Source organism: Thermobia domestica, chromosome 12, assembly GCF_964235325.1.
Source record: "Thermobia domestica chromosome 12, izTheDome1.hap1.1, whole genome shotgun sequence".
NCBI classification, from domain to species: Eukaryota; Metazoa; Arthropoda; class Insecta; order Zygentoma; family Lepismatidae; genus Thermobia; species Thermobia domestica.
Window position 1 is genome coordinate 205,303,703 of NC_137465.1, and position 14,255 is coordinate 205,317,957.

The 14,255-nt window shown below is 37.0% G+C and overlaps 1 protein-coding gene across 1 annotated transcript in view; it reads right to left on the reverse strand.

Moving 5' to 3' along the window:
* LOC145666967 (uncharacterized) overlaps positions 1 to 14,255 on the reverse strand; it is a 42,843-nt gene that overhangs the window by 9,999 nt on the left and 18,589 nt on the right. Inside the window, exons 5-6 of the mRNA XM_081734608.1 lie at positions 4,901 to 5,003; positions 1,214 to 1,344 (exon numbers count right to left, since the gene is read on the reverse strand). Of these exons, the coding sequence (XP_081590734.1) occupies positions 1,214 to 1,344; positions 4,901 to 5,003 (234 nt within the window). The remainder of the gene's footprint in view (positions 1 to 1,213; positions 1,345 to 4,900; positions 5,004 to 14,255) is intronic.

A 14,255-nucleotide genomic window follows, 5' to 3' on the forward strand; every position in this document is an offset into this window, starting at 1 on the left:
TATTCTCCAACTGTCAGAAAAATGAATTACACACACTTATGAGGAAGTTTATTCCAATTTTTACTCACAGGAAGGACAACAAATTAAAACAATTATAAACCTATAACGTACGCATTGTACTTTCTCCACGAAGCCTAGTTCATTACAGGTTTGGGAAGAGTGTTGTTAACCTTTCCACTCAGACAGGTTCTACACGAAGGAACAATAAGATTGTATAGTTTTGAAGAAAGAAGAAAGAAAAAAAAAAAAAAAGCTTTCGATTTCAATATTACGGGATACTTTTCCATCACAATTACATGGTATAATAAAGGGATATTTAGTCCTACAGCATCTATCAGCCATTAATGAAACACAATCATTCTACTTATAGATTTCCATTCCTTTACATCAGTAGTCCCCAGATAAAGACGATACAAACTAAAAATATGGCAGAGTCAATTTGTGTCCCTTTCTAGTTCCTTGTTGGAAGGTTGCCAATTCATATTATTATTTTCATTATCATGCCAATGCTGTGAAAATTTTGTAATTACCGCCTTCCATTAGTCGTTCACCTATCCTTGTTTAAATTCAACTGAATTTAAATGAATAAATAAATTTTCACAGCATTGGTATGGCAATAAAAACAATAACAAGATTTGGCAACATTCCAACAAGGAACAAGAAAGGGGCACAAATTGACTCTACCATATTTTAGTTCGCTTTACCTCATTTGGAGATCGCTGACGCACTGGACATTTTTTTTTACAACACAGGTAAGTCGATTTACAACAGTTCTTCCCTTGGTAAGTCGATTTCTTTTTTAATCCTTCATGTTTCTTTTCTTTTTTCTTTTTTTTCCCCCTGTTTTTAACTTCTGTGACCAAGACTCCAGGGAGAGTCGAAAGCTTGGAAGCTTAAAGGAAATTTAGGAATTAAGAGAAATCTCTAAGTAGAATGATAGAATACCTGAGCGTGGTTTTGCATTGTAATGAAACACAAGTTTAGTTTTTTTCACAAATATCAATTGTTTGTGAGATAAGAAAATAATTGTCCATATATAAAAGTAATACTAAATTTAAAACAGTATGAAACATACTCTAAAAATATTACTAATATGTAATAACATAAACATCAGTTTCAGTATGATCACGTTAATAAAGAAACCATAAAATAATAATCCTTCTCCTGCATTCGTTAAGAGAATATTTATCATTCGTAACCAATTATCACCTACCATTTGTATGCTCCGCTAGGGTTCTGGTACGCACTCTTCGGGAACCTCCTTTGAACAGAGGCCGTGGTTTATACAAGTCGTCACTACTGTACCGCTGTAAACGACTGGGTGGTGTTACATGGTGACGAACGCTATACGAGAAAAAATGAAAACAGTAATTACATCAGGAAGAAAGGGAGAAAAATACATGGTATTCTAGTAACGCACAAAAGCAAGTAAATTAACGACATACAAATTGTAGACAAAAAGGAACACACTCTTTATACAGAACAAATATAAAATTTGCCTAACGAACAATGCATTTATTTATGCAATACGTAATCCACATGTCTGCCACAATTCTCTACATACTTCCTTAATAATTAAAAAAAAATTCAGAATCATCTTTAGCAGATGTGCCAATCTTTTTCCACGAGATTTAGAAACAAAATATCTAGTTTCCGTAACCTTTTACCGAATGTCTAGCAGCAACGTAGTAAGATCTGCTATGATGCTATTCTCGTCTCAAGACCCAAAAATGTACTGGGGAAAGAATCGTGTCGGTCATCACCAATTTTGTGGAATTATTTCGATTTTTGGTACAATGGATTTTATGCTGGTGACGTACAGTCAGATACGTAAGATCTTTTCGATAAGAAAGACGACAAAAATTAGGTCTTATTCATCCAATTTTGGTGTTGGTGAGGCCAATAGATTCGCCCATTAGAGTACTTAAATTTTTATTCTTTTCTTTTCTTTCTTTTTCTTTTTTTAATAAAAGTCGCGAACTTTTTCAAATTCAAGACAATATTTCTCCAGGTCTAATCCTTTCGATATTTATTTTCTGAGCACGATTCCTGGCTTTATTATAGAACGAAAAACTATTTATTTTAACGGAAGTAAAATGATCTATTCTTTTTGGTGTAAATGGATTTCTTTGTAATAAAAATAATCAGGAAATGATTTAAGAATTGTGCATCCTGAAATGAAATCTTTGTGTTTTACGTCCCACGCTTATGCCGTGTAGGTTAAAGGAGATGATGATTATGAGAATGAATGAAACGGAATGAAGGTGAGACGAAACGGGAGAACCCCGCGAAAACCCATGCATCCAGTGTTTGTCCATCACAAAACTCACTTGTGGGATCGAATCAGGGACCACACACACCAGAGGTGAACGTTCTACCTCTCAACCACCGCCCCTCTGCCCCCTCAGCCGAAAGTGTGTCACAGTGGCTAACCTCCATACAGGTGGGAATTTCGTTGTTGTAAACACCCGTCAAAATATGTTTCTGATAGTACCGCGTGGATAACTTTCGGTGCATAGAAAAATAAAATTGCTTCGCCCTTTGTACGAGTACTGCTCTCACTTTTCTCACAACCAGTCACACACATATTACCGTTTCGTCTATGGTGACTGCAAACTTCTACCTATTTCTCGCCAGGTGGCGTTCGTACAGCTTTCTACATTTGTTTTTTTTATTAAACAACTGTCTGGCTTTCAGAGCATGAACATTCGCCTTCTGGACCACCTTGAAAGGCCTACTTCGTCACAGACATGGTCGGTAGTTGGTTGGGACAGACAAAATTGACTGGCTATAGCACGTTGTGTCGGGAGATAGTCGTATGCTGTCTATGTCTTAATACCGCACAGCACTGGTGGTGTCACCTTCACTGAGGGCAGTTTGGATGTAGCTTACTCGGTGATGCATACTCTGGAGGCGGTTGCGCTGCATATTGTTGCACTATGGCATTCACAGAGAGCGTCCATCAAATCCATGTCTCTTACTCTGTTTACCTGTACTGGAATAACTTAAGTGTGCATCGGAAAAGTCCTACAATGTAGCCTTCCCTGACTCGATTCACTTTCATTTGACATGACTCTTTACTCGCAGACACATCATACACTACTACGTCAGTAAATGCAACTCTCACGTGCGCTGTACCACGCCCCTTGCATTTCGTTTATATAGAAGCCTATTAATGTCTGTAAGTGTCCCACACAGCAACTGAACTAAACATGCATATTTTGCAACGTCATACAGCAAAAACACAACACAAGACAGACAGCAAACAAGGAACACGTGTTCACAATCCGTAATTGAACTAAATTAAAACTTATTTGTATTATCTCTATACCTTTTCGGTTTTTAGTAAATAATACCAAAACTGAAAAATACTGAATTTCCACAAATCGCCATCTTTTTACTTTTAAATAATAATAATAATACAACACTGGGACATACTATATGTTGACAAAATAGTTGACACTGGGAAACTACATGGAATGGAAATCAACATCGAAAAGTCTAAAGTCATGAAAATATCCCGTGAAAACGCGTCCTTACGGGTCAGAGTAGAATAAAGAGAACTTGAAGAGATCGATCATTTCAAGTGTCTGGAAAGTATTTTGACGAGAGACGATTACTGCACCAAAGAGATTAGGTTAAGAACAGATATAGCCAAAGAAAGAATTAACAAGAAAGATCACACTTAATTAGGAGCCTCAATATTGGACTTAGGAAGAAACTGATCAAGTGCTATATCTGGAGCATTGGACTGTATGGTTCAGAGACTTGGACATCACGGAAGTTAGGGAAAAAAATCTTGAGAGAGCTTCGAAATGTAGTGTTGGAAGAAAATGGAGAAGATAAAATGGATAGAGAGAGAGAACAAACGAAGATGTTTTAAAACAGATAGGAAAGAAGAGGAGACTTCCAGCCAGCATCCTTCGTAGGAAGGCCACTTGGATTGGGCATATGTTACGAAGGCATTATCTTCTTCATACTGCCATAGAAGGAAAGATGGAAGGAAAGCAGGCAATAGGAAGAAGAACACAACTGATCGATGATTTGATAAATAGGAGAAAATTTTGGGAGTTAAAAGAGGAAGATGAAGATCGAGAAACGCGGAAGAAATATTTCCAGGCTCAAATCTAAAACTGGGAAACTCATTAGTCCCATTACTTGCCGAAAGGCACAATACTTAATAATAATAATAATAATAATAATAATAACGTCAATAAGAGTTCAGTGCTTTCTCATACTGCAACTAACACTGAAAGGAATCAAATACCAATCCCAAAGCAATTGTTATACAAAATTGTTTCATCTTTCTTTCAAGCTCACATTCTTGATAGTACGACAAGACGTTAATTTTCGATTCACATAACCTACATAATAATTGCTATTTTCTTTTAGAACTAGTAAGTTTTTGGTTACTTAACGATTCAGATTATAAAAACAACGACAGTCAATCTATTACACAAAAATGAAGAAAAAGTAGAATAACTGTGAGAACTTCAGACGCTTGTGTGATAGTCAAGTGACACAAAACATTTGGCATTTAGTGCTCGTGACGCACACACAGATAACTTCGTTTTGCAACAATGTAAAAATCGGGCTCACCTTCACAAAGTCCATGGCACAATATCTCGGTTTCACGTCTACAATTACCCATACCATACATATACTGAAGTCAGACATCCATCAAAGAAAACTTTCGCACACGGAGAATTTTACTTCGTTATTTTCACAGGCTAAAGAAATATCCAAAACGAATCAGTAACATGATTAATATCAAAACACTTCACACTTATGCGACGTTCCTTTTCCAGAATAAAAATATGTTGGCGCAACAAATCAGGATTACTTCTACGTGCTCTATTTTGTCCATTTAGTTAAGAATAAATTAATTCATTGTGATTACCTCAAGTTCTCTGTGTCCGCTGGATAAATAACGTTGTTGGCTGGTTGTAGCTTATCGTTCACATGAAGCTTTGTTTCATTTCTCAGAGGTCTTCCCTGATTTTCTGAAACAAAATTTAAAAAAAAAATATTAAGGATATACATAAAATAAAGTTGCAGCCAGTAATTTAGCCATTACGTAACTCCATTTATGCCTACTAATCCATATACTAACACTTTCTTTTAGAAATTGCTGGTGTTACCGACCATTCCGTAAGAGCTATAGCCATCCACAAGATTTTAAATTGAATTGATGTGTGCTCAGTATACGGTTCACATCGTTGTTATTTCTGGCTTTGGAAGTAAAGTTTCCTACCTCTTAATTTACGTGACTTTCCAATCGCCTCAGTACTCAACACCAAACATTAAGTGTATTCATTAGAAATCAAGAAATAACTATTTCGATAAGAAAAAAAAAAAAAAAAAATGGTTACCGTAAGTTGGAACATACTGTTTTATTGGATACTAGCTTTCGGCTAGCTGAGAACGTGACCCCCCGAGGGTTCCGCTTTTGTTCATATCTCTAATCTTAAGGGATTTCGAGATATGGCCGTAATTGCAACCCCCAATTTTTTCGCTTCTAACAAGGTACTTTCACAAAATGTCCTCTTGGGATTCGTGTAAAATTGATTCAAAAGCAAATTTCTCCGCGGCCCAATGAGTATTGCACTAATTTTAGCGGCCCATACCGGCAATTTCCATATTTATGGGTCTTCATATATGCGGAATTCAATCATACACTACTATAACGCTCGGACACAAAAATTGTTTTGCTTTTAGTTTCTTTAGATGTAACCCGGCATGAATATGGGCATATGCAAAACAAATTGGACCAAGTACTATTTGTCTGATACATGTTGCCCACCCCAGCTGCCATCTTGGACCACCATATTAGATTCAATTTTGGCTTTTCAAATGAGAATAGGCGCAAGTGATACAACAAATTCATGTACAATTTTCTCGGAAACAGCCTTTCATGATTTTAAATTAAAAGCCCACTACCAATTTCGTGCCTCAAATCTTAAGGGATTTCGAGATATGGTAATCTTATTTTAACAATTACAACACTACCCTCTTTTCTTCACTTTTAGGCCAAATATTAACAACGGTGAAACACGTGTCTAATTATTTAAAATGAGAAGTAAATACCGAATTTCACGTCTTTAACCTTAGGAGATTCCGAGATATGGACATCTTAATTATAACAAGTGAGCATCGTTTTACAGTGTGAAACTAAGACTTCCAAACTATGCGAATTCAATACTCAAACTTGAAATAGTGCATCTGTACGTACTAGTTGCAATAGAGTAATAAGATCGAACAAAAACAGAACCTGTTTCTCGGACGCTGCATTCATACCAGAAAGCCATTATTCGCTATCCTTCAACTGTTTTTGTTCTATAGCGATAATACTTGAAACCAAAAATCGTTTATTTAAACCGCTTGCGATTTGAATAGAGGGCTAAGAGAGGAAATGAAATCTATTCTTGGGACACTCGATTGCAAACATCCGCTTCTTGATATCTTTTTTCGTTTTTGCTCAACGAAAATCAATATTGAAGCCGGAAAAACTGTAAATTTGAACACCTCTGGTTTAGGTATGATTGGTTGTAAATAGTCATGATATGTTGTCCTGAAACATTAAATCGTTTGCAAACCAACTCTTCTCACTAAATATTACCGTGTTTGTTATGTAGCGATTAAACGCTGAAACCGGAAATAGCTAATTTTAGCAACTTCCGATGTTAACACAGTTTCAACTGAACAAATGAAACATATTCCTAGGACGCTAAATCGATTGCAGAAAACCACATCTTGGAAGCACTTAAGGTTTCTATTCTACGGAAATCAGTATTGAAGCCGGAAGTAATAGTAAATTTGAATCAATTTCAGTTTCGGTAGATTGTCGTGGATGGTCACGATATGTTGTCTTGAGATGCTAAATCGTTTACAAAAACGTACTTCGTTATTATCTGTTAATAATTTCGTTCTATAGGCGATAAACGTTGAAATAGGTATTGAAATCGGAAGTAACAGTAAATCTGTACCACTTACAGTTTTGGTAGAGTGTTCTGGATAGTAATGATATATCGTCGCATGGAAACCAGAGGAACGTAACTCCAGAAATGCGGTTTTCGTTTTCTTCATGTTTGGACATAATTTTGAAAGCCCCACTTGCTGTAAATGGAACGTAACGCCATCTGTTCTCCTTGTTGATCATCTGTTGCAATATAGCTCAATTACCATCTTATTAAAACATATCTTTCTAAGAAAATAACATTTTTGTCCTCTAGCCTGTAAATCTACGAAAATGGAATTACGTTCCTCTGGTTCTCATGAGACGATATGTTGTCTTGAGGCGCCGAATCGTTTGTAAAAAACACTTCTTGCTATCTATTACCGTTTTCGTTCTATGGAAATAAACGTTCAAACCGGAAATTGCTAATATTAACCCCTTCCGGTTTGAATAGAGGGTTAATGGAGCAAATGAAACCTAATCTTGGGACCTGAATTGATTGCAAAACACTGCATCTCGGTCTCTCTTACCGTTTTAGCTCTGATACTGTCAACAGACGGACGGACGGACAAAGCCGTTTTATATGAATGCATTAGGGATTAGATTTCCGGGCTGTCGGCATCTATGGCCATTTAGCCAGTCACGTATATGAGGGATAACGTCCCTCGACCTAATAATAATAAACACGAACGGTATTTTGAAGAAAGAAAAAAAAATAGCATATTGTTTAAAGCGATGAAGCTGTGTTTCAAGGGAGTAGGGTGGAGGCTGTAGATTGATGAATTTGTATTTATCTCTTTTATCAGCATCGAGGTTATACGAGAAGGTATCAAGAAGTTCGTGCAATCACTTAGAAGGAACAACTGTGCATTCCTTACCGACTATGATGATATTAGTTCTCTACGTAGTCGCTGTCTTCTTGACGCATTTCTGTCAGCAGTGCTTCATACTGAAAAAGTGTTTTTCATAGAAGCCTGTAATTTGGGCTTGAAATCACATTTCTACTTCGGAAATGACGTCATTTCGAATGTCAAAATGCCGTTTTTTGAGTGGACACTTTATTTCCGGAAAAAGAAATAAATCACTTCGTGCTAGGTTAGATTAGAATAAAATATAGACTATGATACTTCGATCTTCTGTTAGTAATCTGCCATAATAATCTCTTCATAGTCGCAGAATACAAAGCACCACTTTAGCGGCAGACTTTTTCATCTTTGCTTTTCTCGTGGGTAGTGTTTCCACAGCTTGCTCATTTTCTTTATTTCTAGTCACAAAGGTATACCCACGTTTCATCTATTGTACTAGGTCTAAAAAGTTCTTTTTATTACGCTCACGGCGATCCAACATTTCCCTTGATGTTCCCCCTCGAACTCTCTTCTGGAAAAAGGTAAACAAGCCTTGGCACTTATTGTGCAGCTGGTTATGAATTATGTTCCAGACGAATCCATAGCCGATACCTATTTCAGCTATAACACTTTCAAAGGTTATTCTCCTGTTTTCTCCATCATGACGGTATCATCTATGAAAGATGGTCTCCAACATATAGAGGCATCCAAAGTGGTCGTATGTCTAGTTTGAAATTTCCGTTTCCAATTGGATACCATGTCGTAGAATGACTTTCATTCCCATGAACTGCTTTTATCTCCTCGCGAATTTATTTGGCTGATTTCCTCCGGAGATACAGGGAAAAGATAACATGGCATGCCTCTGTTTGTCGGTTATGCATCTTGAGTGATTTACCGAAAAAAAAAAGTCCCTAGGAACTAATATTTCCATCTTAACTTAGAAGAAAAAAGATATAATACGCATGTCCGAGGGGCTTCGTCTTCAGGTTGACTGCAGAAACTTTCCGATGTCTCCAGGTATAGAACCAGACCTACGCTTGCTAGTGAGATCTGAATCATTGTAGTACGTTCGATGCTCTCTCACCGGGGATCGAACCCGGAGCCTAGTGCACCGACGTACACTAGTAACTTACCTACAGAGGACGGCATGTGAGGAGTTTCGTTAATATAAGTCACTATTGAGCAGGTAAGCATTTCCTAGACACGGCTGAAAAGAAACAGACCAAGCAGAAAACGCAAGTCTGTTGCGATTTAACTTCTCGTATTCTCGAGCCCTAACCGCCGCGATATCACGAACAGTAAATGTTATCTGGAAATGTTGCAAATGTTTGAAAAGAAGTGCGCGAAATATGGGAAGACTTTCCAAAAACACATTAAAAACCTCTGTTCGTCCCAAGGAACAAGGAAATGGTTTCCCATATAAATCAAGGAACAAAAAAATGGCGCAGATATTTAACAAGCTTACAGGTCTGTAACATTACGGGTAAAAGTAATTATTTTGAAAAATCCGTTGCAAATGATCCTAACTCACGTGGCAGTTCTTTCCTAGGTATTTTACTAGACTTTAATAGAGGCACTTACTTTAACTCACAATTCACGATTGTACATTTACAATTCCCTTTCGACATTTATGTACCAGATTTACTCTTTCTTTCGTGAATGGCATAACAAAAGCTCTGGACCAATCTGCTATTAATCTTGCACAGCCATTTCCAACACCCCTGTACACCAGGCATGTAGGCTTGGATCTGTGCGAAAAGCCCAATCATTAAAAAAAAATTGCAACAGAGTGACGGAATGTATATGTATAACACAATCCTATACACTACAACTGCAATAACTTTACATTACATAGCAGATCACATCAGAAGCTTTTTCTTAATCTACGTGGTTTCGTCTTTTACAATCGCATGCACATCTCAACACACATGCAGACTAACACGAACACTTCATACTTTAATAACAAAATATTTTTTCACAGCCATACATAGGTCGACTTTTAGGTACACTCTAAAATACCAACTTTAACCCTTTCCGGATCTTGGCTTTTGGGGCTATTTTTGAGACTTTCAGTCAAGCAGCTACTGCATCGTCACTATTTATCCTAGGATCATGGTTCATACCTCGTTCTCTTCAGAATAGAGCTGGCTTTCAAATGGTATCACTTGCATGCCCATACCATATACCAGGAGAGGGAAAATTGATGTCGAAGGGAAAATTTTGAGGGGATTTTTTTTTGTCCAACTTTGGGCCCCCCTGTGTGTACGTAGAGACCTCCAAAAAATCTGATAAATAGTACTTGGTAAACTAAGTGTGTGTACCAACTTTCAAGTTTCTATCTTGAATAGTAAGGGCGGGAGAAATTTTATCAGGAATTCCCACCATGCCCAAAACTACCGCAAAACACCATGATCTCAGGGAAAAAAATTCCTGAGACATCCCTAATTACCCTAGGGTCATCTTTCGCCCATCATTCTCTTCAGAATAGAACTGCCTTTCAGACGGTATGACTTACGTGTCTCTATCATGTATGTAAGGCGGTAAAATTCCGAAGAAAGGGATTTTTGGTCTAAAAATCCCTTTTTTCAAATTTTGCCCCTCTGGACCCCTCCAGTTTTTACGCAGAAATCGGAAAAAAAAATTCTGGTAAATACTACTCGGTGGACTGAATGTTTGTGCAAAATTTCAATCCTCTACGTGAAAAAATAGGCTCGCCAGAAAAAATTTCCCGACCATGCCCCACTTTTACCCTATACAGAAGTATATTTGGATAAAAATTCACTGAGACGGCTCTAATTACCCTAGAATAATTCGACCGTCATTCTCTTCAGAATGGAACTGCCTTTCAGACGATATGACTCACGTGTCTCCATCATGTATGTCAGGCGGGAAAATCACGAAAAACGGGATTTTTTGATCTAAAAATCCCTTTTTTCAATTTTTTTTCCCTCTGGACCCCCCATGTTTTAATGCAGAGATCTGAAAAAATCTGATAAATACTACTAGGTGGCCTGAATGTTTATGCAAAATTTCAATCTTCTAGATGCAAAAGTAAGCCCGCCCCCCCCCAAAAAAAATACCTTGTCCCATTTTTCCCTATATAGAAGTATATTTTTTAAAAATTCCCTGAGACGGCCCTAATTACCCTAGAATAATAAGTCGACCGTCATTCTCTTCAGAATGGAACTACCTTTCAGACGGTATGACTCACGTGTCTTCATCATGTATGTGAGGCGGGAAAATCACGAAAAACGGAACTTTTGGGGTAAAAATATCCCTTTTTTTTAACCCTTTGCCCCTCTGGTTCTCCCCTGTTTTAACACTGACATCGGAACAAAAAATCTGGTAAATACTACTCGGTGGACTGAATGTTTGTGCAAAATTTCAATCTTCTACGTTCAAAAATAAGCCCGCCAAAAAATAATGAACATAGGCTTAAAAAGGGAAAAAATACATTTTAAGATTATGTCATCACCTCCTATGTCTGGACGCAGGACGGTCTGAAACCATACGTAATGTCTTCTACAATGTTTCTGGACTTAAAAAAAAAAAAAACCCGGACGAAAAAGTTCAAATAGGAGAGAAATAATGCAATGTACCATGAAAAACGCGTATGGTACAAATTGTACCATAAGATCCCCAAGGGGTTAAAGGGTACTTTTGTACAAAGGCAAGATGAAGACAAGATAGAACAATGAGTACAAGGACAGAACGAATGGGAATTATTTACACAGGCAACAACAACAGCAGCAGCAACTCGTATATACACTCACACACTACAACATATAAACACAAGCACCCAATGCACGTTTTCTACAGTAGCAATTGTGTTTGTTCGACAGTGGCAGTTTTAATGATGTTCTGTTCATAGTGCCCATGTCAGAGTTTAATTTCAGTTCTTCCTGAGAATAAAAATAATCCTGTATGTCTGTCCATCTATGCACGATGAAGATTCTTTCACGACTTCCACTTTATATCAATTTTCTGTTTTGTACATTTTAGGTGTTTTGGAAAACCTTATGATGAAGCATCATTTAGGTATCACGAACGAGTTCATGAAATCTAGTGCATGTGATCCTTTGCAACTAGCAAATTTTTTTTGGCAGATGCATAAGGCTTGACAGACACCTGCGGCTCAGTGAAGAACCGCCTTTTTGTTATGTTTTCCTCTATGTACTTTGTGAGTATTAAGGCTCTGTTAAAATCTGATTCCTGAAAATGTTATGCAAAATGTTCGAAACCGAGTGGAACAAATACACGATTAGCCATTTTCTAGTAATTTTCTTTGTTTTGGTATGGTCTCTTTCAACCTAATCCATCCATTTTTCAAAGTATTACCGCTGCAATTAATCTTTTTTCCGATATCTCGAGTAAGTCTGATAAGGAGACTGATTTTTTAAGTTCTGGATAAAAAAAAGAAAAAATGAAACCGACACTTTAAAGTATCCAGAATTACAAAACATAAAATAGTATAGATTCACAGAGAATACTATATATTTATGTAAGGATGAGATTCAGTTAGAATTTATAAACAACAGCCTAAATTGTATCCACTCTAACATCAAAATCACGGAGAAAATTAACACTAACAACTCTATAAAAATTTTATGAACCTGATCATTTACAGAATTATTATTATTATTACGGATAGAGAGAACACGTATTTAATACCACACACCACACACAAGTTGGGCAGTCTCAAATAAAATGAAACGTAACATTTGGAAGAATTTCTGTCGGTTTCAAAACTTACGACGACAGAACAACAGAACTGAAATTAATTTATCACCCAGTATATCAGGTCGAAACATCAACTGAAACTGACAGTACCAATGCAAATAAACAGGAATGTCTTTTATCCATTCAGTTTCAAACGAACTATAGTGTTAAGGACGTAAAATTTACAGCCTTAGTGCTTAAAATGAAATGAAATGAAATGTTTTTGAGTTTTACTTTCCTTTTTATGCCGGCTAGGCTAAAGGAGACGGTGATGATGAGTAATGAATGAAATGGTGGAATGAAGAAAGTGGGAGGAAACGAGAGAACCCCGAGGAAACCCACGCACACAGGTGTGTCCACCACAAAGTTCACTTGGCGGGGGCTGGGATCGAACCCGGGACCCCAAGCACCAGAGGTGAACGCTCTACCACTGAGCCACCGCGGCCCTGGCCTAGTGCTTAGTACTATGCTTTATGCTATTAGTGCTTCTCTGTAAAGAACAGAGGAAACTTGCGAAGTTTCTTCATTGGATTCCGCGTAAGTCTACCAAGTCTCAAGTGCATGCCAGGACGTTTAGACGTACACAGGCATGACGAAAAGAATACCATGCATGTATTAGAGTAGAAATACATATCTGAGAGTCCAAATATAACAGTTACAATGTCAGCTTTCAAAATACGTCAAAATACTAAACACAACACTGATAAAGTACACGTTGTCAAAACGTCTTTATCGTCCGTAGAAAGACATACATACAAAACACACAAATTCGATCGAAGAAATCAAAATTAACCTACCACACAGGTACTCAACGCAAAAGTTGGAATAATATTTATAACACCTTCAATTTCAACCGATCATAAAAGCAGCAGTACATTAGCTTAAAACTTTTACAATGTAGAAAACCCCATCAAGATTCCTCGGCGCTGATGCAGTGTCATGAAAACAGGTGGGGAGCTAGATAAAGAGCGCATGAAAACACACACTTCAAATCCATATTAATTGGTTGTTAAATGATCCAAAACAACTATCAGTTAACCGCCTGTAATTTCAGAATGCGCGATAGACATCCTTCTTCTGGGCATTACCGAAGAGGTTCTTGTCAGCAGTTGTGCCCCTACATCTTTGACCTGAAGATCAAGATTCCACTTGTTGAAATATATATAAAATAGAGTTACTTTATTCATGATCACATCATCTAACTCACTGCAGTAATTCAAAGTCTCCCCTAAGGGTTATTAATAGAACAGAATTAGTGCTTGTTCATATAAAGAAGGATTAAAAAATGTTTTGTTGACAAGGGGATTTTGGATTACCAGATCGTTGTTATATGATGTGACAAATACATAAAATAACTGTCACTTATCATTCTTTTACTTCAACAAATACGATCTTAATTTAGAAATCAAAAGTATAGAAATAACAATTCCAAAAATCTCTTCCATAAATGTCAAAGAGGATGATCTTCCACTGCATCTAGGATTGCCAACTGGTCAGTATTTCACCGGTCTGGCCGGAAATATTGCTTTTATTCTGATTAAGGCACGTGATCAGTACAAACTTCTTACCAGCCCCTTTATATGACAGGTATTTTGAAATCTGTAATCCAGAGTAAAACATCGAACATAGAAATTCTTCAACAATGCCTTTACAAATACAAATTTCCGTTGTATTATACATTAAGCGATACATTTATTTATGGCATTTTTTCTATTTATTTAACATAAGAAATTTGA